This window comes from Callithrix jacchus, chromosome 10 (assembly GCF_049354715.1).
Source record: "Callithrix jacchus isolate 240 chromosome 10, calJac240_pri, whole genome shotgun sequence".
In the NCBI taxonomy this organism is placed as follows: domain Eukaryota; kingdom Metazoa; phylum Chordata; class Mammalia; order Primates; family Cebidae; genus Callithrix; species Callithrix jacchus.
Window position 1 is genome coordinate 93,497,075 of NC_133511.1, and position 27,418 is coordinate 93,524,492.

At 36.3% G+C, this 27,418-nt stretch overlaps 2 protein-coding genes across 17 annotated transcripts in view; one reads left to right on the forward strand and one right to left on the reverse strand.

Annotated features, from left to right (window-relative positions):
* KIF18A (kinesin family member 18A) overlaps positions 1-18,581 on the reverse strand; it is a 90,098-nt gene extending 71,517 nt beyond the window's left edge. For 2 of the 5 annotated variants that reach the window (XM_035262285.3, XM_035262283.3), the window contains exons 1-5: positions 18,493-18,581; positions 7,487-7,857; positions 4,731-4,888; positions 2,155-2,259; positions 255-365 (exon numbers count right to left, since the gene is read on the reverse strand). In XM_035262285.3, the coding sequence (XP_035118176.3) occupies positions 255-365; positions 2,155-2,259; positions 4,731-4,888; positions 7,487-7,811 (699 nt within the window). In that variant the 5' untranslated portion in view covers positions 7,812-7,857; positions 18,493-18,581. Of the gene's footprint in view, positions 1-254; positions 366-2,154; positions 2,260-4,730; positions 4,889-7,486; positions 7,858-9,407; positions 9,523-12,834; positions 12,902-18,391 lie in introns of all 5 variants that reach the window. The other 3 variants (XM_078339271.1, XM_035262284.3, XM_078339272.1) reach the window with 3 other exon arrangements.
* An 81-nt stretch (positions 18,582-18,662) lies between these two features.
* Positions 18,663-27,418, forward strand: part of METTL15 (methyltransferase 15, mitochondrial 12S rRNA N4-cytidine) — a 287,618-nt gene continuing 278,862 nt past the window's right edge. For 7 of the 12 annotated variants that reach the window (XR_013522912.1, XR_013522911.1, XR_004730589.3 and 4 more), the window contains exons 1-3: positions 18,674-18,866; positions 20,581-20,817; positions 23,949-24,235. Coding sequence is in view for 9 of the 12 variants with exons in the window: in XM_078339275.1 (XP_078195401.1) it covers positions 23,966-24,235 (270 nt within the window). In the remaining 3 variants the exon portion in view is untranslated. Of the gene's footprint in view, positions 18,880-20,580; positions 20,999-23,948; positions 24,236-27,418 lie in introns of all 12 variants that reach the window. The other 5 variants (XM_054240723.2, XM_009007859.5, XM_035262286.3 and 2 more) reach the window with 5 other exon arrangements.

Genomic DNA, 27,418 nt, shown 5'->3' on the forward strand with positions numbered 1-27,418 from the left:
AAAACAACTTTTATTAGTACAACTTTACCATCCTATATGTTTACAAAGGAAGAAATTTTGTATTTTTGATTTAAACATCTGAGTTATAAATATTCTTGGTAACAGAAACTTCTCAAAGCTACAAAGTAAAGAAAGTACTGGCAAGTGAAGTCTGCAGACAGATTTTTTTCACATGTATGAAAATGACCATTCATGACTTTAGTTTCATTTATTTTAAATTCAATTTTAAGAGTGATAGTCTAGTGGCCTCTTACTTGGAAAACAGCATGAGAACGAGAAGATGCAGCATTCATATCAGTGGGATGTTGTGTCCTGTTTTTGTTTCCATTATCCAATAAATGTAAAATTTCTTCTGAGGATTTGGGCTGGAGATATGTAAGTAGAAGAAAAAATTAAAAATCAAATTATCTTTAAATTTTTCAATAAAATTTCAAAAAGATTTAAAGGTAAAAGAAAATGTTTCCATAAAAACCCTAGAAGAAAACCAAGTAAAACCATTCAGGACAAAGGCATAGGAAAGGACTTAATGACTAAAACACCAAAAGCACTGGCAACAAAAGCCAAAACAGACAAATGGGATTTAATTAAACTCCAGAGCTTCTGTACAGCAAAAGAAACAATCATTAGAGTCAACTGGCAACCAAAAGAATGGGAAACAATTTTTCCAATCTACCCCCATCTCACAAAGGGCTAATATCCAAAATCTACAAAGAACTAAAACAGATCTAAAAGAGAAAAACATACAAACCCACTCAAAAGTGGGCAAACAACATAAACAGACACTTTTCAAAAGAAGACATATATGAGGCCAACAAACATGAAAACATGCTCATCATCACTGGTCATTAGAGAAATGCAAATCAAAATCACATTGAGACATCATCTCCTGCCAGTTAGAATGGCAATCATTAAAAAATCTGGAGACAACAGATGATGGAGAGGATGTGGAGAAATAGGAACACTTTTATACTGTTGATGAGAGTGTAAATTAGTTCAACCATTGTGGAAGACAGTGTGGCGCTTCCTCAAGGATCTAGAAATAGAAATTCCATTTGACTCAGCAATCCCATTACTGGGTATATATCCAAAGGATTATAAATTGTTCTATTATAAAGCCACATGCACAGGTATGTTCATTGCAGCACTGTTTACAATAGCAAAGACCTGGAACCAACCAAAATGCCCACCGATGATAGACTGGACAGGGAAAATGTGGCACATCTACACCATGGAATACTATGTAGCCATAAAAAACAATGAGTTTGTGTCCTTTGTAGGGAGAGGGATGAATCTGGAAACCATCATTCTTAGCAAACTGACAGAAGAACAGATAATCAAACACAGCACGTTCTCACTCATAGGTGGGTGTTGAACAATGAGAACACATGGACACAAGGAGGGGAGCATCACACACTGGGGTCTATTAGGGGAGACTAGGGAAGGGACAGTGTGGGGTAGGGAGGTATGGGAGGGATAACATGGGGAGAAATGCCAGATATAGGTGATGGTGGGATGAAGGCAGCAAACCACATTACTGTGTATGTACCTATGCAATAATCCTGCATGATCTGCTCATGTACCCCAGAACCTAAAGTACAATAAAAAATAAAAAATAATAAAAAAAAGAAAATGTTTTCTATATCGATCCTATTAAATACTGATTTTGTCTCATCTGCTTAGTATTGTGTGTGTTATATGAAGAATAAAAGATAAAATCTAGTCTCTCAGGAGCAGAGCCTAGTCTCTGTATTGAACAGAATATGACATTAGATGTTGAAGCAGATTTTTGAAAGAAAATCTCACTCATTATGAGGCTGAGGTGGGCAGAATTGCTTGAGCCCAGGAGTTTGAGATCAGCCTGAACAACATGGTGAAATTCCATTCTACCAAAAATACAAAAATTAGCCAGTCTCATAGCCTGGTCACAAAATAAATAAATACATACCTACATACATTAGTAGATTAAAATTTAAAAAAAAAATCTTAGAAATGTTTAAAAAAGTTCATTTAGTATTTTAAAAGAAAACAAAATTGGACTAAAGATATAAACTAATCATTTATATACTGCAGGATGGAAGGAAGTACATGGCTCATGAAAATGGCTTAATAATCACATCTGGTATCCTAACAGGTAAAAGATGTTTATATACACACCTGGTGTAAAGTAAGCCCATGAATGACTACCCCTTTGTGGGTATCTTCCCGGACAGCAAGTGGCCCTGAATTTGCTAAGAGGTCACGAATCTGTTCATTATATACCTTAAAATAAAAAGAACTGCTTTAGCATTGATGTAAAGAAAAATAGTGATTACGTCACACATACATTGCTGATTTAAGGTTATTGGAATTTTTATCCTAAAGACAAGGAGAAGTTCACTTTTATTCACCTCATACCTTCTATCTCATGTTGCCATTAATTGTCTACCATCCCAGAAAATTGAAGAGTTTGATTACCTAGGTTTGAAATTGAAAATTAAAGTTGGAGTCATATCCTCACTCATAATTCCTGACTTGATGACTATGGTGAAACAGAGATAAATAAGATAGCTTAAGTACATTTTCTTATTTCCAGGAAATATATGGAATACACAGTCTCCGGAAATTCTGGGAAACGGTAATGCAGGTTGCATGGAGATGGCATGGTTCTTACTGTACAGATATTTATTATTTCACAATGTCCAAGTAGTCCAAAATTTTAAAATTTTAGAGCTTAAATGGTACAGAAAACCCACACTCAAGGACAGGTGGTATTTGTTTAAGTAATCCTTCAATTGGCCAGGTGCGGTGGCTCACGCCTATAATCCCAGCACTTTGGGAGGCTGAGGCGGGTGGATCGCGAGGTAAAGAGAGCGAGACCATCCTGGTCAACGAGGTGAAACCCCGTCTCTACTAAAAATACAAAAATTAGCTGGGCATGGTGGTGCGCACCTGTAGTCCCAGCTACTCCAAAGGCTAAAGCAGGAGAATTGCTTGAACCCAGGAGGGGGAGGTTGCGGTCAGTCGAGATCATGCCATTGCACTCCAGTCTGGGTAACAACAGCGAAACTCTGTCTCAAAAAATAAAAAATAAAAATAATCCTTCAATTACATTAATTTTGACATATAATTATTAATAACAAATTTTAAAAGAAGACCCATTTGAATGATGAGGGAACTAAGGCTCTGAGAGGTTAAATGATTTGTTCATGGTCATAAAGGTATTAGCAGAGTAGGAACTATACTAATGTTAATAAGAGAAATTTTGTGGCACCAGAAATGAATAGGCAGTGAAATCAGGGTTTTTATGTTTCTGCACTCGTTTCTAAAACACTATCTGAAAGCAAAGTTAAGAGTGTCTGCCACTTACCATTTGTTAAATATTAAGAGAATAGAACGCCTCAAAGAAAAATGATGGGGTATTTCAAAAGGACACAAGAGACAACATGAAGGAGCCTCAACTGGCCAAATCTTGCACAATTTGAACATACAAAAAATGATTACAGAAAGAGATTTTACTATTGAATAAAGTAAAAGTGCATGAGGCTGATCTAATAAAGGAAAAACTCTTCCTATAGTAGAAAGTCAAAAAGTGTACAAGAAATGATGGAATTTAAAAATTACCATCACCTACCACCATCGTAATAGTAATTGATTCAGTCACCAATCAACAGTGGATGCCAATACCGATAGATGAAAATTTGAGTAGTTATGGATACTACATACATAGTACTTATTAATTATAAATGGTAAAACAGTATCTTCAAAGTGGAGAAACCCTACAGGTATCAGCATAATAAAACTCATGAAAGTTAACATTCCAGTATAAGAACTAATCAACTGTATATGCCTTTAATGATGCAGTAAGAAGTCAACATCACTTTGCTTGTGTTATTGTCAGTGCATAATCTGTATCTAATCATGACAAATCCAAACTGAGAATTTTTTTTTGAGACGGAGTTTCACTCTTGTTACCCAAGCTGGAGTGCAATGGCGCTATCTTGGCTCACCGCAACCTCTGCCTCCTGGGTTCAGGCAATTCTCCTGCCTCAGCCTCCTGAGTAGCTGGGATTACAGGCACGGGCAACCGTGCCCAGCTAATTTTTTTTTTTTTTTTTTTTTTTAGTAGAGACGGGGTTTCATCATGTTGACTAGGATGGTCTTGATCTCTTGACCTCATGATCCACCCACCTCGGCCTCCCAAAGGTCCAAACTGAGGATTTTTATGGCAGTGTCATAAAAGGCAAACAAACACATAAAAATTACAAATTAAGGAGACTAAAGAGATATAATAATGGAATGAAATTTTATTTTACAATAAAGAATATTAATGAAATAACTAGCAAAATCTCACTAAGATCTATAGATAACTATATTGTATAATTTCCTGATTTGGGTACCTATTTAGCAGTTACTTAAAAATTCTGTTTTTAGAAGTCTGCAACTTAGCTCTGAAAGAAAGAAATGTATACACACACATAGAAAGCAAATGCAGTAAAATATTAACATGTGGGTTATCTATGTGAAAGGTATCTGGATGTTCTTTGTACTAGTCTTGAAACTTCTCTGTAAGTCTGAAATTTTGCCAAAATTAAAAAAAAAAAAAAAAGAAACTTAACAGAAAAAGATGCATAACAAATATTCAAGACAAGGAATTTTAATAATTTTATATTTCATGGGAAAACTCATATAATAAAATCATTTTAATGATCGATGTCAATTTCTCAAAACTATTGATTAAATTGCCAACTTACCTCCAGATACGAAACTGCAGTACTACATATTTTCTCTTCTTTAATATCATCCATGCATTTATACAGGTGTAACATTGTTAGATACATCACTCCAGGTTCATCAGCTGATCCTAGCATGGTATGGGTCTTCCCAGCGCCAGTGGCACCATAGGCTAGTACTGAGTTTTTAAGAAAAGGAATCAAAACTCTTTGTTATGACAGGTAACACTATTATATCTAATATCTAGTAGATAGTTTCATCCAGGTATCATGAACAGTATCTTTAAACCCTATAAATCCAAAATTATTTAGTCATATCCTCAAAACCTGGGAATTTTTACCACAAATCTGCTCTTATTCCTATATTCTTTATTCTGATGAATGGTATCACTACTCCCAGCCCCACACTCCAATGACTCTTTCGAAGCAATCTTAAAATATCCCTACTGATTAGTCTTCTTCATCTACCATCTTCTTTATCCTTTGGAATTTACAGTCATCTTTACGAAAAAGAAATTTGAATATCTTAAACCTTCTTAATTGTTCCACGTTTACATAAGAAAGTTCAAATTCCTCACTTTGGAATATTATAAAGCATTCAGAGGGTACCTGCTTATTTCACCAGCCTACTTCTTCCTTGCTGTGATCTAGGGATACTTAATTATTCAATATTCTCAGCATTTTCTGCTCCTTTCTACTCTGCTGCCTTTGTTCTAAGGAGTCCCTCTACTTGATCCAGCTGTAATACTTCTGTTTCTAAAATGCTCAGCACAAATATCGTTTTTCTCTGACTTCCCTCATTGTTCTAGGCAGACACATCCACTCTTTCACTCAGCCCTCAGCATATGCTGTGTATCCATATTCCTCTTTTCTGGCATGTATCACACTGTATTTCCAACCTTGTGCGTCACTAAGGCAGAGGCCATGTATCCTTGGCACCTAGCAAATCACTTGCCACAAAGAAGGTACTTAAATATTATCAGATAGATGCCATTTATAAAATTCCTTTTTAAATTCTTGTTTAAGGCAGATTAATTTGTTTCTAAGACTCTGTTCAGTACAAGAAAATCATGTGTTTCTTCAAATGTATTTAAAAAAAAAATCTACTCTATGGGCTAGGCTCCGTGGCTCATCCCTACAATCCCAGTAGTATGGACAGCTAAGGTGGGAGGACTGCTTGAGTCCACCCTGGGCAACATAGTGAGGCCTTGTTTCCACAAAAAATTTCAAAAAATTAGCTGAGTGTAGTAGCTCATGCCTGTAGTCCAGCTACTCAGGAGGCAGAGATGAGAAGATCACTTAAGTTGAAGCCCAGCAGGTTAAAGCTGTAGTGAACTGTGATTGCACCAGTGCACTCCAGCCTGAACAACAGAGCAAGACTGTCAAAAAAAAAAAAATCCACTCTGTGAATTACATATGGTAAATACCAAATACAATAACCAGTTAAGGTAGTAAGTTATATTATTACTGGTTGATAATATTTTTATAAATTCAATCTGTCTGCTAAACCAAATGTTAACAAACTACAAAAATACTTTTCAGTATAATGAATTAACATAGTATATATTTTACATTGTTCTATTAAGCAGATATATAAGAAAGCTTTAAGAGAGCTGGGTAAGAATATAAAGAAAGACAAAAAAATACAAAATTTAATAGTAGTTTGATAGAGCTTCTGGTTTTTTTCTTTGAGTTAGGAAAAATTTTCAAAATCTCTAGAGACATGAAGTTTTATGAATGAGAAAAAGAGTATCTTCTTAACAATGAAAATCACAGCCGTACCAATCAATAAACTACACTTCATTCTTATTTGACCAAGAGGGTATGTCTTCCATGATAAAACTAAAATAAATCAGGGAAAGACAGTGAAGTATGTTATAGTTGTGAGCTGTCTTGGGGAAAATTTCATAAATACTAATAATTACAAAAATAAGATAAAAATAATGGTGTTTAGTGCCTGATAAGCACTGAATATCTGGCCATTTTGCGTATTTCTCTCTTTTTTTCTTTTTTTTTTGGAAATCAACATGGCTTTCTTGAAAGGCCAAAAAAAGCACTGAAGATGCTTCTTGGGCTAATAATGGGCTAAATAGCATGAGATACTAAATTAACATAAGATCTTAACACTTTTATCCGCCTTTCCAATTTTTATTTTACATTTGGGGGTAAAGTGCATGTTTGTTACATGGGTAAATTGCATGCTGTGGGGTTTTGTGTACAGATTTTTTCATCACCCAGGTAAGGAGTATAGTACCTCACAGGTAGTTTTTTGATCCTCAATCTCCTCCTATTCTTCACCAACTTAAACACTTTTATTTCAGTGTACCATGAAGAAAAACTGCTGTAAATAAACTGTCAAATGTTCAGAAATGTCTGACTACTCTCCAGGGATATATAATTATTTAGGTAAGCTGTAGGAAAAGTTATAAATACAAATTACGAGAAAACTGATGTTAATTGCTATTGCATGTGGTTTAATATGCAATGTGGTTTAATAACATGGGGAACTGAAAGGACACACTGTCTATAGGGGCTATGTATATAGGGGCTATCGTAAAACCCTGGAAGAGAAAGGTTCACAAATGATAAATAATTATTTATGATAACTAACTTTCAAAGAAAGTCTATATTTACAGTTCAAACCTATTAAATTTCTTAAAAATTTTTAGCATACAAGTGCCTTAAATTTGATTATATTTAGAAGGGTCAAGTAGATGTCCCTCCTAATGTAAAGTGAAAGCAGATAGAGAAATTAAATCCCAAATTGAAACAAATACCTGTGCAATTATATCCATTCAAAAAACTATGAAGAACTGGCTTAGTAGTGTGTTCAAAAACTTCTGACTGGGTTGAAGTTTCATCAAAAACAGCGTCAAATACAAATTTAAGATCTTTATTTTGTCTCTTTATAACATTTTGATTTGTAGTTTTCTTTCCATGGAAAAAACTGACTTCTTCTTGTTTGGGATCAAACACTAGGATATGTTTATCCACAACATGAACCACTTTATGAAATCCAGCTGCTTTTTCTTTTGTGTTTTCAGGACGTACACGAACTACTACTTTCATATGGTGGCACAGGTCTTCCTCAGTGACAGACATTATTGATTATCTTGATTCCTACTTGTATAAATGCTTGAATACTTCTCTGAAATTAAAAAAGAAAATAAAGTTCTAATATCAGTTTTGCTTTCATGCAAAGTAACTGGCAAGTAGTATTCATTCAAAAAGATGTTAATAATTCTGTTTCACTTAGTAAACACTGGGGGAAAATATATGTAGATATAAACACACACACATACACACACATACATATGCACTTAACTACCTTAAAGCAAACAATTAAATGGCACATAGATACATAAAAGTATGATAAACATCTCTTTGCTTGAAATATTAGTAAGATACTTGGCTTAAACTCAAATACTATAGCTGAACCATGTATAATCACAGATATGCTATGCTAAAACCCAGATTTGATTTTCACAAGCCCTCCAGCACTATTTAGCTTAGGTCCTAGGAATGGATAGAAAAGGATCTCTCGGAACCATATCAAGGTATGATCAAGAGCCTTGGCTCGTGAACTATTTTTAGTAAAAGTGATCTTGGTTGCAAGCCCCTTGGCAGCGGAAAGTGATACATACAGGCTGGTCTCTACCTGCACCTCAAAGTCCCACAGGGTTAAAAATAGTTCCAAGTAGGCATTCAATTAGCTAGCTGAGGTCTGAAGGTGATTGAGATGGCACCGACTCCTTGTGTATTCAGAGACCTTAGTCTCTGAGTATAGATTCTAGTCTCTGCTTTTTAATCATATTTAAAGAAACAATAATAGCAAGTTTAAAAATTATGGTCTGACTTTATGACGGCTTCATGCGTGAAAAGGAAAAGTAAAGTAACAAAGATCAATAATTTGGAAGTCTCAACTATAAAGAAAATAATCTAGACTCTAAAGACCCCAAAACCAAAAAATTGCAAAACAAAACAAACACCCCAAAACAACAAGATCTGAGTAAGGACCAAAAGGAGGTGAGAGACTTAGTACGATACTACAATCCCACTTCTGAGTATATATCCAAAGGAATTAAAATCAGTATGTTGAAGACATGTTTGCCCTGCCATGTGCACTACAAGATTATTCACAATGGCTAAGATACACAAACAATCTAAGTGCCCATCAACAGATCAATAGATTGAAAAAATGTGGTATATGCACTTAATGGAATACCATTCGGCCTTAAAAAAATAAAATTCTGTCACTTGTGACAACATGGATGAATCTAGAGGGTGTTATGCAAAGTAAAATAAGCCAGGCACAAAAAGACAAATATTACATGATCTCATTTATATGCAAAATCTAAAAATCTGAACTCAGAGGAGTAATGGTTACCAGAAGCTGAGGAGGGTGGGGTGGGTGGGAAAAGGGGAAATGTTGGTCAAAGGGTACAAAGTTTCAGTTACACAGGAGGAATAGTTTTGGCGATCTATTGCATAGCAAGGTGACCATGGTTAATTGCTAGGAGTACATTTTAAATGTTCTCACAACAAAGAAATGGTAGGTGAGGTGATGGATACGTCAATTAGCGTAATACACTCATTCCATTATGTACACATATATCAAAACATTACATCGTACCCTACAAACTTACACAATTTTTTTATCATTTATAAATTAAAAGAGACAAAAAAGAATAAACTCACCCAAAACAACATTTGAGTAAGGACTTGAAGGAGATGAGGGTCTTAGTCATACAGACATTGTAGGAAGCATTTCTCCACAGAGAGAAAGATGCCAGAGTGGTGTTTCACATGTTGGCTAGAATGGAATGAGCAAAGGAGAGTGTACTAAGACATGAAATGAGAAATGGAGGCCATTAAAAGAACTTTGGCTCATACTCTAAGTAAGACAAATAACTATTGGAAGTCATTCTGAGCACAGGAGTGACATAATCTGATCACCCTTACTGCTATGTAGATAATATAATACACTAGCCAATTGAAGTAATGTAGACAAGAGATGACTGTTGTCTCACTCAGTACAGGGTACTGGCAAAAGAAGGTGGTAAGTGGTCAGATTCTGGATTTATTCTGAGGGTAAAGGTGACAATTTACTGATATGTAGATGTGGAGTGAAAGAGAGAGACAGGATTGAAGAATATCTCCAAGGTTTTTGCCTTGAGTATCAGAAGAATAAAGTAGTTACCAACTGAGATGGAAATAACTGAGGCTGAAGCAGTCAGATCACAAGTTCAGTTTTGGATAGCTTAAGTCTCAAGAGTTATGTCAGACATCCAGGTGGAAATGTCAGGGCAGGTGGAAACTAAGAAAATAAAATAAAGGCTGTTCTCAGTCTTAATGCAGTATTAAGCTTTAAAAACTTTTGGGAAATCCTAAATCAAGGAGGAAACAGTGATCTATTATGTCAAATACTGCTGGCCAGGTGCGGTAGCTCACACCTGTAATCGCAGCACTTTGGGAGGCTGAGGCAGGTGGATCACGAGGTCAGGAGTTCAAGACCAGTTTGAGAGCAGCCAATATGGTGAAACACTGTATCTACTAAAAATACAAAAAATTAGCTGGGCATGGTGGCATGCGTCTGTAGTCACGGGTACTCGGGAGGGAGGCTGAGGCAGGAGAATTGCTTGAACCCAAGAGGCAGAGGTTGTGGTGAGCCAAGACAGTGTCACTGCACTCCAGCTTAGGAGACAGAGCAAGACTCTAACTTAAAAAAAAATACTGCTAATAGGGCAAGTACTCACTGAGAATTAACCGTCAGATTTAGTAACACGGAGGCCATTGAGAAAAGCAATTTTGAGGCAGTGGTGGGAAAAAAATCTTGAAAGGAGAAGACTCAGAGACAACGGATATGGAAAGGGCTTTTCCAAAGGAAGGAAAAAATGGTGTGAGTGAGAGGAAAAGCGGTGGGGTGAGGTGGGGTCAAAAGATGTTTTGTTTGTATTTTTTTTAAATGGGAGAAATAACAGCAATATTAAAGCTAAAATGTGTCACAAAAACACTTAACCATATTATTTTGGACAGAATTCAAATAAGTCCAAAGGAATCTAAAAAGCAGCAGATGCTAGACATATCTTTGCCTTTTTAAGACTTTGTCTTTAGCCAAAAATAGAACACCGAAAAGGAAGGGATGGTCATTTGGATTCTAACAGTCAGGTCCCAGGTGAATTATTACTCTGTTCTACATCCCTGAGCTTTGGTCTAGCAAAATCTCACAAAGCCCCTATACCTCACTTTTATGACCTTGGACAAATTACTTAACCCTATGAATCTCAGTTTTCTATTTGTATAAAAGAGATATTACCTCATAGAATTGTTGCAAAGGCTAAAAGAAGTAAGTATTAACATGTTGAATAAATATCAATTCTCTTCCTATCTGCCCCACTCCTGCTTCTTCCACTCAAAGAGGCTGAGCTTATCTTTGAGTTTTTTTCCAACGGGCTCATGACTAGCACTTTGGGTAGGACCATTCTTCCTTGTTTAGAGCTGCCCTGTTTATTAGAGGATGTTTAGCATTTCTCTCCCCTGTCTATTAAAGGCCCTATATTCCTTGTGATACCAAAAACTATCTCTTATATACATTCCTAAAAACTTAAAGAAATATTCAACAATATTTTAACTTTAACAGATATACTATTTTTAAATGATAAATTATACATAAATAAAAGGGTGAACAAAGTAAACATAAAATACTAAGTGATTATTTCAAAATAAACCTTCCAAAATAAAAGAATCTTAAGGCTGGAGGATATCCCTCCCTAATTAATTAGTTAATTAATTCACTACAACTATTACATGCTGGAGTCAGGCAGCTTAGGTCAAAATCCCCACTCTATAACTTACTGACTGTGATAGTCAGTTACTTAACCTCCAGGTGGCTCAGTTTCCCCATCTGTAAAGTAAGACTAACAACAGTATCTATCGCACAAAGTTGTAAAGATTCAGCACTTAGAGCAATACTTGGTACAGAGTATGAACTACAAGTGCTTGCTATATTATTTACAGAGTAGTGAAGAAAACAGATATTAATAAATATTGACACAAACATGTAAAGGTATAACTGTGACAAGTATTATTATAGGAAAAAGGTTAACTATAATGGGGGGATTATTTAGGTAACATTCCAGGGAGAAATTTGGACAATTACCCAAAAGAGTGAGGACTAAGCTCTGATTTTTTATTTTGCCTAAATTCCTACCTAAAAGGTCTGGGGAGTCATGCCCTACAAACCATAGATTCTCATCAGATGCATTTTATTTGACCCTGAATATTGTGACTTGCTTTTCAATCTGACTCTGGCATAACATTATGAGACAAGGAAAAAAATATGTAACCCCCAAAATATATTTCCTTGCCACGCCTTGAAATTGCCCTACAAAGTATCTTGTGGGAAGAATCCACATTCTATATAGCATCACCTTCCCTCTTTGTTTTCCTCCTTTCTTTGCAGATCCAGTAGTTGATCAACTAAAAGCCAGGCACCCATTTAGCTCTGAGGAGAAACATTTTACAACCTGCTCTCTCTTTGAAGTTTGCTGAGAGCTTCTTCTGCAGAATAAAACTTGGTCTCCACAATACTTTATCTTTAACCTGAACATTCCTTTCTATCAATCGCAGGTCTTGAGACAAACTCAACCAATTGTCAACCAGAAAATGTTTACATTTACGTATAGCCTGAAAGCTCCCACTTTGAGTGGTCCCACCTTTCTGAACCAAACCAATGTATTTCTTAAATGTATTTAATTGATGTCTCATGCATCTCTAAAATATATAAAACCAAGCTGTACCCTAACCACATTGGGCACATGCTCTCAAAACCACCTGGTGGCTGTGTCATGGACCATGGTCACTCATATTTGGTTCAGAATAAATCTCTTCATATAAGTCACACTTTGACTCTTTTAGTCAACAGAGTTTAAGTATAATATCAAATATAACTTTGTTTCACAACTAGCTGCATATTTTAGCAAAGACATTGATGTTAATTTTTAAAGTAGCATGTATTTATCTACCTTTTAAAAACAAATAAGTGAATAGAATTTTCTTAATAAAAATGCCTAAGGTCAACAGAATCATCAAATGTCAAAATTAATCTATGTTCAAATATACTTACATTTGAAGAAATTAATAAGATTGTCCCTGTATTATTATGTGGTGCCTTTGTTTTCCAGGATGGCTGACTAAAAGAAATGAGCATTTAGTTGATTCTGAATAAGGCACACAGAGAGTAAATTCCTTAACAATGTTTAATATGAAGCAGCAAAAGAAAAGCCTAAATATTGTTATCTGTGCAAGAATGTGTGGATTCACAAATTTTTTTCAGACAACTGTTCCAAAAATAGTAATACAATCTCTGATCAATTTTGCCATATCTACTCCTGAGTGGTATTTGTTGAACAGAATCAAAAGAGCAAACTGGTAGAATTTCATTGGTCGAACTAAAACATGAAAGACAAATGCTTCTAACATCATTGTTCATTATAATCAGGTTGAACATTCCAAATCTAAAAATCCAAAATCTAAAATTTTTGAGCACCAACATGACACTCAAAAGGAAATGTTCCTGAGAGCATTTTGGATTTTCAGATTAGAGACGCTCAACCAGTAAGTATAATGTAAAAATTTCAAAAAAAAAAAAAAACCCTAAAAAATTCAAAAACACTTCTGGTCCCAAGCATTTTATATAATTGATACTCAACCTGAAGAAAAATATTTGTCTAGTCTATGGATAGTAGGGCAACTAAGAAAGAAGAATGAAGGGGCTAAGGAAGGGTCTTCACTTGGTAATGTATAAAATGCAAGGATTAGATTATACGATACGTACGTCTTTTTCCAGCTCCTAAATCTTATGATTATTATGCGTGATTAGAAAAGGGTACACGAGAATGAGAAGAAATGACAGCTAATGGGGCTTTTACTTTATATCCCTAGTCTTTCATAGAGAGTCTAGTATATAGTAAATTTTCAAATATACCAATGAATGAATTATTAAACTATCAAAAGTACTCACAGAATCCAAAAAGCAATTTATTCATTTAGAGTGGAGGGAAACAGAAAATGTGTATCTCCAAGAGAAATAACATATTAGAGTACAACAGTTGACAGTAACAGGCAATCACAATGAGAACACTGAGGCATCAAAAAGAAAAAGGTAAGAAATAATGTTCCCAATTTCTTGTTTAAAAAATTAAAGAAATGTGAAGATAATGTTTTATTTTCATCATTGAGTGTGGCTAAAATTCTTTATTACTTAGAAAGGCTAATATTCAATTTTCTGGAAGATTCATTTATGTAGAACAGCTCATGCCTCTGCAATGTTTAATGAGGTATTAAAATCTATTTCTCCTCAAAACTTGCATGGTAATAAACAAAGGTGAACAGGTCAATCTTTCTTTTTTTTTAGACAGAGTTTCACTCATGTTGCCCAGGATGGAGTGCAATGGCGTGATCTTGGCTAATCACAACCTCTACCACCTGGGTTCAAGCAGTTCTCCTGACTAAGCCTCCCAAGTAGCCGGGGTTACAGGCATGCACCACCATGCCCAGCTAATTTTTTGTATTTTCAGTAGAGATGGGGTTTCTCTATGTTGGTCAGGCTGGTCTTGAACCCCTGACCCCAGGAGATCTACCCACCTTGGCCTCCCAAAGTGCTAGGATTACAGGCGTGAGCCACTGTGCCCAGCCATCAATCTTTAACTTATAACATATACAGCTAGTGCTCACCCCAGATTAAAGATTGACCCCTAATTTTATGTAAGAACAATAATAAATTTTATTTAATTCATTAATTGTATGCACTGATACTTTCTTCAAAAGCATTCAGATCATGTATTACATGTCATTTACCTGCTCTAAACTATCCAATGACTTCTCACCATAAGAATAAAATATGAAATAAATTCCACATATGGCCCTGTCTATCTCTCTGACAATGACTTCTACTGTTTTCTCCCCACTTAATTATTCTGCTTTAGCTGCAATGACTTTCTTAGCATTCCTAAAAGACTTCACTCTTGTTTTGGCCTCCTGGCTTTTGCATTTTTGCTTATTGGCAGGTTCTACCTTCAGATATTTGCAAATTGTAATCCCTCACTTCATTATTCAGGTCTCTGTTCAAATACCACTTTACAGAGGCTTTCCCTAAAGAATCTATACAAGTGTCACCCTGCCTTTGCCTCTCCTATCCCTTTACCAGGTTTATTTTTCTTCCTTAAATTTAGTACTAACTGGAAAGTATATATTATCTGGTTACATATTTACTGCTTGTTTTCCTTCTAGAATGTAAGCACTGAGAGAGCATGAAGTTCATCTTCACCCCAGCACCTAGAACACTGCTCGTCAAATGTTTAGGACACAATATATATTTGTTGAATAAATGAGTGAATAAACTAATACAGATTTACTAGACTTATAGCATGTTACCATTTGTATTTTTTAAAGATATATATGTGTATGTGTGGTCATTCCCAGAAGGGTACACAAGAAATTGATAATACCACTTTCCCCATGGAGGGGAAATATGAAGGTATGAATTAGAGACAGGCTTATTTTCCATTTCATAATCTTTTGTACTGCTTAAATTTTAAACAAGGTCTAGGTATTTTTATTTCAAAACAGACGAACAACAACATCTGCTATAAGAATTTACCTTAATCACAGCAGTTCATTTAGTAACAGTAAGTTACATTTTCTATTGAGCTGGTATCGCACAAATAGAAACGTGCTAAACAATTGACATACTCTAATTTAATCCTCATAACAACCCTATGACATAAATACTGTACTGCCACTCCTGTTTTATTGAGAGAAAGTGTAGTACAGAGAAATTAACTGGCTAAAGTCACACAACTTAGGAAGCACGTGACATAAGATATGAACTCAGACTGACTGAATCTAAAGGTCAAGTATTTAATCACTACTCTCCCTGATGCAAATATATAACGCTCAGAAATCTTCTTATAGAAGTTAAAAATATATATATTATTTTAAAAATTTTAAAATATTTAATTGGCAAAGATTGTATATAATCAAGATGTACAATATGATGACCTCATATTCTTATACTCTATGTAATGATTACCACAATTAATACATCTATCGCCATTCATGCTGTACATTAAATGCCATGGACTTATTTATCTTATAACTTAAAGTATACCCTTTGATCAAAATCTCTCCATTTCCCCCAAAAGTCAGCTTCTGGTATTACTTTCTTATATTTGCTTAGTTTTGATAGAAACTTCAGGCCCTGGCACAGGAGCTCTTGAATGAATGTTAAAGCTGATTATGGTTTCTCTGTCCTTGTCAGATATCACACAGTGGCCATTCTCAGTAAGTAGGCTTTTATATAACAATGCTTAGATTAGGTTGATATGGTCATAATTATTAATAATGAACAATGCTTATCACTTGAGTATGTACACTCTATGTGTAAGGCATTATGGTAAACACTTGACATTCATCATTGCATTCAATCCTATAATAATCACATAAGGTAGGTTCTAGTATTATTTCCACTTTACAAAAACAAAAACTTAGCCTTAGGATAAGTAAGTTTTCCAAGATGACGTTAACAAGTGGGGAACCAAATGTCAAACATAAGTCAACTAAGTTAAAGATTCACCCCTAATTTTATGAAAGTACTATAATAAATTTTATTTAATTCATTGTATTCACTGATACCTTCACCAAAAGCATTCAGAACATGTTATGCATCACATGGCATCCACCTGCTCTAAAGTCTCCAATGACTTCTCACCAGAAGAATAAAACACAAACTCCTTACTGGGTACAAATCAAAAGTCCATGTTCTTAACAACTAGGCTCTACTGGAATCAGAAGAGAATGCTTCCAAACAGTGAGTGATACATAAGTAAAGTGACAGTAATGATTTATTAAATACAAATTCAAACCTGAATTAGATTCAGATTCAACTAACATTGTATGGGATTGAAGACAATACTCAGCATTATTACTTGAGTATGTACACTCTATATGTAAGACATTATGGTAAACACTTGATATTCATCATTGCATTCAATCCTATAATATGTAAGGTAGGTTCTAGTATTATTTCCATTTTAACAATATCCATTATTATTAAAACCTATCCAGTCTTTATCCATCTTAAAGCTTTCTCTGAAATAGTATCAGTCTTGGAGGCACTACTCCCACTAACTTACAACCATCAGGGAAGAATAAAAAGTTCAGCTGGAGGGAAGGCTGGCACTGACAGCTGAGCTATTTTTTCTTCTTCTTAGTTTTCACAGTTGTCAGCAAAAAGTCACTTTTATTGTGTCCCTTAATTGATTTGGGGTATTTCTATGATGAGACAAGATATACTTTTAATATAAAAATGTTATGCATTTGTAAATACTTTTCAATAATAGAAAAAAAAGGGCCAGGTGCCATGCCTTACGCCTGTAATTCCTGCACTTTAGGAGGCTGAAGCCGGCAAAAGGCTTGAGGTCAGGAGTTCAAGACCAGCCTGGCCAACACAGTGAAACCCATCTCTACCAAAGATACAAAAATTAGCCGACTGTGGTGGCAAAATGCCTGTTATCCCTGCTACTAGTGAGGCTGAGGCATGCTTGAACCCAGGAGGTGGAGGTTGCAGTGAGTTGTGATCACGCCACTGCCCTCCAGCCTGGGCCACAGAGTGAGACTTTGTCTCAAATAAATGAATAAATAAATAAATAATAGAAGAGATTACTACTATTAAAGGCAGATACTCTTTAAAGTTTTTTTCTTTGTGATTGTGCTTTGTAGATGATCTTTGTTTACTGAAATAGACAGTTCTTACAAAATAATATGAATTTAGTAAGAAGCATTATCTAGTCATTGGATCTCACATCCTCTTGTACCAAAGTTCACAAAAACCTTCCAAAAACAAAACAGGAGGCTGGATATGGTGGAATGACACAATTAAAATCTGTAGCGTGCCTAAATTTCTACCTAATTATTCCATAGTTAAACTATACGTTATACCACAAAATTAGTGCGTTCTGGTCAAATAATCTCTTCTCATATAGTAAACAGCAGTAAGTCTTGGTTTCTCTGTAAATGAGCGACTAATGAGCTCCTAAGAAAAAAAAAGTCCTGCAGAAACCAAGAACAGACTACAGGATGGATTCTCGGTGTTTCCAATTTGCCAAGCAGTATCTCTTCCGTATCTCATCTGATCCTCTGCAATCCCGTTAAGCAGTCAGAGCGGGTCTTACCTTGAATGCTACCTACAACTGGGGCTCTGGAGGCGTTCCCGGCTAACCACTGCAAAGCTAACAGTTGAAGCTCGTCAGACAAAAGTTTTATGCGGTGATGAACAAAAGCTCCTCGTTTGAAAAGTAAGCCCAGGGGTACGCTTGCGTGTGCGTATGAAACAAAACACTCCGACTTTGGAGTCCAGAAAAAAAGTTCACACTGCAAGACGCTGGGCAGTTAAAGTTCTCTGCCAAGGTCTGGGAAAGGGGCCAAGATACCCTTTAAAACTTACTACTTCCTCTCAGAATTTAAGGAAGGAGATCCCTGCCCTTCCAGCTGAGCAGTCGAGGGTTACGGTCAAGCAGAGCTATGCTCTTAGCAGGTTCTCGAATCCCTTTTTCCTTTCACTTTGTCCCTTGGGACTCTGATCCCCCACACCTCAACCCTTCCGTGTCTGTCAAGAAACCCACCTGGTCTTCTAGACCTGAAGCGGCAGGACCTCCGTTACCAATGAGGTCATCAAAAGGAGTGTCCCAGAGACCAGTTTTACCTTCCCGTGCCTCTCACTCACCTCAGGCCCAGGCGAGATTCCTGCAACTCCTTTACTTAAATGTCCGTCCGTCTCCCGGCGCTTCAGACTCAACCACAATATTCAAACCCAAGCTCGCTTCCTCAGTGCCTCGTTTCATTGGCTGCCGCCCTTGTGATGTCATCACGTCGGACGCTGTCACGGCTCGCGGCAGCTTGGCGCCGAGAAGCTCAGCCTCACGGCGCAGGGGAAGCGGCCTCGCTTGCTTGTCCCGTGGCTACGCGCGCGGCCGTTTCCGGAGGCGGTGGCCAAGGTGGGCGGGGCTAGGCCGGAACTGCTGGAGGGAGGCAGCCACCTGAGATCATCAGGCTACCTCTGGACCGGCTGGTGCAGGGCCTGGTCCCAGAGTTCAGGGTGTGAGTGAGACTGGTGCGGGCCGGGGTTGGCCTATGCCCTCTGCTAGGGGGAGAGGTGGAGTTTGGGTGTGGATTAATGGGTTCTGGGTGTTTCTTTTCTTTTCTCGGAGTAGCGAGGCCTCCAAGAAGTTGTAGGGACCTATTTCTTCCAGACACATTCCTCTGGGCCAAAATGTGGGGTCTCTTTAGCTGAATTAATTGGAGATCTTTTGGGTTGAGGCCTCAGGCTTCATTTCTCAGGACTTCCAAGCTCACTCCCATTAGTACTGATTGTGAAACTATATGCTTTTTGGTTGGTTTTTACATTCTGTAATGATGGCATAACAAAATAAATTTATTTAAAGATTTTGGCTTGGTTTGTTATTAGGTGAAATAATTTTTTTTTAAGTCTGAGGTTGTAGGTATTATTTCAGAATATACACTTTGAAAAGAGAGAAAAGAACAGGAACAAATGGGAAGTATGTTTGTTAAAATAACTTACCGTTATTTGGCAGGTTATTTTTAATAATAGTATCTGAATTTCATTGTTCTATATATTTCCGTTATTGTATCCATTCAATGTTTATTCAGATTTTAGACACACAGTAGTATACAATAGAATCAAACTCTTCCCTCTTGGAGCTTATATTCTCTTGATTCAATATCACTCTATAAATAGGATGACTCATACCCATGCAGAGTATTATAAATGCAGCAATATATGGAAACCGCCATATTATGGACATCTATTTCCTGTTGAGGAAAATCGGGAGTATTGTGTGTTTTATATGATGCATGCCATATGATTGTTTCTGATCACTAGGCAGAGGATCGATAAAGCTACTAATATTTGGCTGTATTATGTGTATCTTAGCTAATGCAGTGGTTATTTGTGTGCTGCTGGGATTGGTAATAAAATCAAGATGTTTATTTTATTTCCAATAAGCACTCATTGTATAGTACTTTACCTTAGGACTTCCCAGGTATTTTATTAGTCACTTTACATACGGTCTCTCATTTAATTCTCAAAACAGCCCCTGAAACATAGATACTGTTATCTTCATTTGTCTGAGGGAAAACTGAAGTTTTCAGAAAATCGCTGACACAAAATTTTGTCTTGAACTGTACAGGCAAGGAAATTCAGAATTGAGTCATTTGTCTCTGAAATACTTTCTGGATTAAGTGACATTAAGAGACTATCTTAATCCAGTTTGAAAACATGTATATTTTGCTGGTTGCTTGTAAAATTGCATGGATCATTGGTGAAGAATAGAAGTGTTTTCAATTTTGTCTTTTGACGCCCAGATTGTATAAGGTTTATTAGTGCCACAGATGTTTTCACACCTAATCCAAGTACTTTAGATTTCAAATTCAGTGTTACACACTTGCCATTTAGCAGTGTTCAGATGATGAGGTCTGTATTTTAAAGGAACTGCATATTTGGTTCAAGCAGAGAGATTTTGACATTACAATCAATGCCACCACTGTGCCACCTTGCTACTTGTAATTTCTAAACATAGAGCTAATGAGACAGAAATTCCCACTTTTAATTTAAAAAAAAAAAAACTGCAGTTTTATCAGAATACAAATTTGATATATATTCACTGTAAACCGAAGAGACAAGGATAAATAAAAAGTGAGATTGAAAGTTGTTTCAGACCAAAAAATGAAAATAAAAAAATGAAAAAAGTAGAAGTGAGTTTGGCAATACTGAGGTCTTATTTATTTCCTCCAGGGAAGTCGTTTGGAAATCCCAGCGCCAACAGGACCTTTTGGCAGCCGAGGCTGGAAGCAGCGGAACGAAAGGCAGACGGTCGTCAGTTGTTGGGGCGGACGTGGACCTAAGCTGTCCGTCCTTGCAAGTTTCCCCCAGGGGTAGGACCTAGACGTGCGGCAAATTCAGGTTGTCCGGCACCGTAGTGATAGTCACTGGCCCAAGTTGGAGGCCAACTGAGAAGTCTTCGTGCCTCAGGTGAGGAGAAGGTGACCCAGTCCCGGAAACTTTTTTGGAAACCACCAAACCTCTGGGAGTACTCCCAGGGGTCGCTGGATTCGGCCGGAGCAAAGGATTATATACGCTCCTGTACCCGCCCTCTTCAACACGCCTTCAACCTGAGTTTGGAAGTTTCCGAATAGTTTTTCCTCGTAAGAGGGTAATTCTCAGGCAAAAGAGTGTATTTTTCTCTTTCCTTAGAACCTTTCACTTTCTCAGCGTTCGTGTGCCTGCTTCCACGTCGCGTTTTTGTCCTTAAAAATTACGTTTTCTAACAGGATTTCCCTGCGAGAGAAAACTGACTGCAATGATTATAATTGTTAGCTCCCTTGAGGGAGTAGGCTTCATGGGCATTACTCAGCTGTGTGTTTTCACAATTAAAATAGTAACCTGGCCAATTTGTGCTCTCAACAGCCAAAAGTGAACTTTGCTTGTCAAGAAAAGTTAAATGACTTAACTAGGACATCACAGAGGGAGCTTTCCTGACTCCCTGCTTCCTTCCTATAACCAGAGGGAACTTAAATTTTTTTTTTTTTTAAGACGGAGTTTCGCTCTTGTTACCCAGGCTGGAGTGCAATGGCGCGATCTCGGCTCACCGCAACCACCGCCTCCTGGGTTCAGGCAATTCTCCTGCCTCAGCCTCCTGAGTAGCTGGGATTACAGGCACGCGCCACCGTGACCAGCAAATTTTTTGTATTTTTAGTAGAGACGGGGATTCACCATGTTGACCAAGATGGTCTCGATCTGTTGACCTCGTGATCCACCCGCCTCGGCCTCCCAAAGTGTTGGGATTACAGGCTTGAGCCACCGCGCCTGGCCGGGGAACTTAATTTTAAATCATTTAGGGTGGCTGACTCCTAGAAGACTTCAGGAGAGCTCTGAGTTGTCTGGTAGGAAACTGGGCTCCAAAAGAGAAGAAAATAATTCTCTTTGGAGCATGCCATTCCCCCACCATCCATTTTTGGGGGAGGTATTGAAGGCAATAAAAGGAAAACGAACTGTTTGTCACCCTTTCTCCAGGTTGACTCAAATTGGCAGCCAATTAGTTCATAATAAAGTATTCAGGCTTTGTGCCTTGACCATAGTTGAATAAACACATAGAAGCTGAATGCAGTAGAAAAAAATTAAATGCAAGTGATAGTTTTTTTTTTTTTTCTGTTATGCTGCTTTTTTCTGTATGGTTGTTATTCCTATTTTAGAATTGATGATACTGCTTTTTAATTGTCAAAATCTAGACATATAGGGTAGGTTGTTTAAATATTCCAGATTTCACTTTTTAGGCCTATACATTATATATTCACTTACTGGGAACCCTGCAGCATACTGTTATTTTTAAGTGGAGCAGACCCAAGCCATAGGATGTCAATTCCTTAATAAAATGGATCTAATTTATGAGATATTGCAAATATATAGTAAATGTAATTGAAGTACTGTTAAATTACATAAGTGCATTAAATAGTTCCAGTGGACTTTGTTTATAGCATGGAGATTGAGTTCAGGCTCTGGGGATGGACTGTGTTACAGTTTTAGCTTTACAGCTCTCTAGCTATGTGGCCTTTGGCAAGTTACTAATCTGTTTTTCTCATCTATCAAATGGGAACAATAATATTTCAAGAGTTGTGCCTTCAATGAAGTAGTGCATGTAGTGTGATTATAATAGTAAGTGGTGCTTAGTAAGTGCTAAATAAATGTTAGCTATTATTTTGTAAACTGTTAGAAACATTAAGTCAGAGGGTAGTTGAGCTTACTTTTATAAGCTTTCCAGAAACTTTAGGCATAGTTAATAATTTGGCTATTTTGTTGCTGCCAAGCATAGAAAAATCTACTTAGATCACTCATTTTTTCCCACACATTTTTTTGGTGTCACTTTGACCACATAATTTGGTAGATTACAGCTTTGGTAAGGTTAACATAGTATTCTCAAGGTAACATCTTGTTGATGTTATATTTGTTTTTCTTTCTGTTTTATTACATGTGATCAGCTTTTCAGTGTTTTTAATTTTTTTTAATTGCAAAAGGAAAGACAGATATATTTAAGTGGGATTTATGCTTCTTGTAGTATTTTGAGAACATATGGTTTTTGTTGGGGTCAGTCAGATAGGTGAAATTTCCCAAAGTGAGAATTGATAACAGTGCTAATTCTGTGGAGTCTGGAATTAATCCATTCATTTGTTTTCTTCAGAGAAACAATTATTAAGCACTAATGTGCATCTTATTTTCTGTACACAAAGCTGTGGGTCTTATTCTTAAATAATTCTTTCCTGTGAGGAACGAATAATGTTAACTGGTTATTTACTAAGGTAGTATCAAAAACTTTGCTTGAAACTAACTGGGTGTAAAATGCATGATGTTTTCAAAAGGTCTCCTGTTAATATATTTACATAAATACATTTTTTCTTCTGCATTTTAAAGAGTTATGGATTGCTGAAGAAAATGGAGCACATATGGTAAATCCAAGGACTGTATCGATTATTTTTTTTTGGAGCAGGGGACAGATAATTAAACGTAGATATGAAATACCAAAGTGTGCTCAGTTGAGTGTTTATACAGTTATAGTTTAAACTGATATACACTCCACTGTTACAGGGTACAGTGAAATGATCTCATCAGAGAATATGATGATTCTGCAAGATTTTCATAGACTGATTATTTTTTTTTTTTTGAATGTGCATGCATAGTCTTTTTCCAGGGATAGTCTCTGAACATGAGAATTTAGCATTATGAGAAAGACAAATAGAGGAGCTTAAAATAAAAGACCTTCTAAACCTAAAATAAGATACTTATAATTCATTCAGTCATTCTGATTACTTTCCAAATAAAGTTTTAATTCACTGAATCTACTTTTTAGCCTTTATTAAAATTCAAAAAAGTATATTTTATAAAAGTGTTGACCTAATCAATTTTTTAATGTTTAAATTATGTCTCTGGGTCCTCTTAGGTTCCTTGCTTTGTATATATAAGAAGGGTTAGTCACCTTTACTTGTTTAAGATGTTCAAATGATGAGCCTTCATTTTTTTTTGTGCACTAAATATTGCATATTAATTTGATTTTCCCCAAGTATTAGAACACACTTTTAAAAAATCCAATCATTAAAAATTTTTTTTTCTAGATTTGTTGACCTACAGAATGCTTCGGTATCCATATTTTTGTAGAATGCATAAAGAATATCTTTCATGTTGGTTGGAATCTGGCATACCTAATTTAGCTGTCTGGTCAAAAAGAATACATACTACAGCAGAAAAATGTAAAGAATATGAAGCCCATGAGCAAACATATCAAACTCAAGCCCAGGAGTCACACAGATCTCAAGACAGAAATTTTGAAACTATGGTTAAATTACATATTCCAGTAATGGTGGATGAAGTTGTTCATTGTTTGTCACCGCAAAAAGGACAGGTGAGTTTATTTTTAATTTTTTAACACTTTTTTTGTTGAGATAAGCTTCACATTCATTATTTCAAGATATACAATTCAGTGGCCTTTTTAGTATACAGATGAACCCTAAATTTTGATGATTGATGTGAAAGTGATACACATTCAGTAGAAATTGTACTTTTGAGTACCATACATCCATGCTGTTTTTCACTTTCATTACAATATTCATATAAATTACACGAGATTGTCAATAACTTTATTGAAAAATAGGCTTTGTATTAGATGATTTTGCCTAACTGTAGGGTAAGTGTTATGGGCATGTTTAAGGTAGGTTAGGCTAAGCTATCATGTTTGATAGGTTAAGTATCTAAATTCATTTTTGACTCATGGTATTTTCAACTAATGAAGGGTTTGTCAGGACATAACCCCCTTGTAAGTTGAGGAGAATTTGTATTCATAAGCTTATGACCACTATTTAATTGAGGAATGTGTTTGTCACCCTAGTAGGAAACTCCATACCCATTAGTGTTCACTCCCAGTGACATCCTTCACCCAGCCCCTGACAACCACTAATCTATTTTTTTGTCTCTGTGGATTTGCTTACTCAAGACATTTTATTTAAATTGAATCATAGATATGTCGTCTTTTTAGTTTGCCTTCTTTTACTCAGCATATTTTCAAGGTTCTTCCGTGGTATTGCATGTATCTGTACTTGTTTTTTTTTGTATTGCCAAATCATTGCATTGTATGGATATGCCACATTTTGTTTATCTATTTACTAATTAATGAGCATTTATATTGTTTTTACTTTGTGGCTATTGTGAATAATGCTACTATGAACATTTTTGTACAAGTTTTCTTTTCTTTTTTTTTTAAAGACAGACTCTTGCTCTGTCACCCAGGCTGATGTGTAGTGGCATGATCTTGTCTCACTGCAACCTCTGCCTCCCAGGTTCAACTGATTCTCCTGCTTGAGCCTCCTGAGTAGTTGAGACGACAGGCGCATGCCAGCATGCCCAGCTAATTTTTGTATTTTTAGTTGAGATGGGGTTTCACCATGTTGACCAGGCTGGTCATGGACTCCTGACCTCAGGTGGTCCTCCTGCCTTGGCCTCCCAAAGTGTTGGAATTACAGGCATGAGCCACCAGGCCTGGCCTTGTACAAGTTTTGGTATGGACATATGTTTTCAGTTCTCTTGGGTGTATATATCTAGGAGTGGAATTCTTCTAGGTTTAACTTTTTGAGTCTGTGACTGTTCCTCAGAGTTGATTAATTTTGTCAAATAACAGTTTTAAAAGAAAAAGAACATTACACTGACTGAATGGTTAGTGTATGAAAACTAAATCCAGCAGAGCTTCTTCAGAATTTTATTTCATAGTCCTTTCAGGAATGACTGGAGACAAAGATATGAATCTGAATTCCTGTTCCCTGTTTTCTAAGCCTTAGTTTTCAACTACCCTGAAGTATTAGAGTTCTCCAGAGAAACAAAACCAACAGACAGTTGACCCTTGAACAATGTGGGAATTTGGGGTGTTGACCCCTACACAGTTGAAAATCCATGTATAACTTTTGACTCTCAAAAAAATTACTAATTACTAAGTAATTATTAAAAATTACTAAGTACTGTTGACCAGAAACCTTATCGAAAACATAAACACATATTTTTTTTTAAGACAAAGTTTTGCTCTTGTTGCCCAGACTGGAGTGCAATGACACGATCTTGGCTCGCCCCAACCTCCACCTCCTGGGTTCAAGTAATTGTTCTGCATCAGTCTCCAGAGTAGCTGGGATTATAGGCATGCACCACCACACCCGGCTAATTTTGTATTTTTAGTAGAGATGGGGTTTCTCCATGTTGGTCAGGCTGGTCTCGAACTCCTGACCTCAGGTGATCCGGCTGCCTTGGCCTCCCAAAGTGCTGGGATTACAGGCATTAGCCACTGCGCTCAGCTATAAACACATATTTCATATGCTGTGTATATTATATACTGTATTCTCACAATAAAGTAAGCTAGAGAAAACAAAATGTTATTAAGACAATCATAAGGAAGATAAAATATATTTACTATTAAGTGGAAGTAGGTCATCATGAAAGTCTTCATCCCTGTCTTCTTGTTCAATGGACTGAGGAAGAGGAGGAGGGATTAGTCTTGCTATTGCAAGAGTGGCAGAGGCTGAAGAAAATCCACAAATAAGTGGACTTTCAGAGTTCAAACCTGTGGTGTTCAAAGGTAAACAGTATGTGTGTATGTGTATATACCCATACAGGGGTGTGTGTGTGTGTGTGTGTGTATACATATATATACACACATACCCCAGCATATACACACACACACACACACACACACACATTTATATATATATGCATGTATACACACACAACTCTACTGATTTTGGATATACCAGTGCTCCATAATTTGCTAAGCCAATTTCTTAACGTAAGTCTCTTTCTCTTTATGGGCAGAGAAGATTACAGGATTCAATAAGATCTTAGACTATGACCTTAGATCATAATTTAAATATTTAATATAGATTAAATTAGATGAAGTGTGATTTAAAAATGTTAAGTGATATAGTATTCAAAAAGAAAAAGCTAGAAACTTTCTGAGATGTATATTCACAAGATAAGAAAGTATTGTAAATTGTCTTCAATTTTTTAAGATAATGTAATTCTTATATTTCTTAGTGTACTGACTTCAGAAATGTGATCCCTTATTCTAGAAGCTACTGTTTTTATCTAAATCAGTTACTTTTATGTCACACCTTTCTTCTTTTTCCAACATATTGCTTAGTGGTTAAGAGCAAAGATTCTGGAACTGGATTGCCTGGGTTTGAAGCTCTTGTCTAGGAAACATGTGCATGTGTGTACACACCCAACTTTTCTTTTTTCGGAAACTTTCATGTTGGATCAGACAGTTTTCATGAGCTAAATTTAAGCTGTATGCATAAGGTATACTACAATGGCTGGATGTTGTTCATACAAAATCCATCAGTGATATGATATGGTTTGCTTCAAAAAAATATTGTTTACTTTTCCTCAGGCAGTATACATATAACAAAATAAATGTAGTATTCTTTTAAAAGATTTTTAAAATTTTAGTTATAGAGAGAGAATCTGTCTCTCTCATTGAGGCTGAAGTACAGTTTTGTGATCATAACTCACTGCAGTCTGAAACTCCTGGGATTAGGTGATCCTTCCTGTC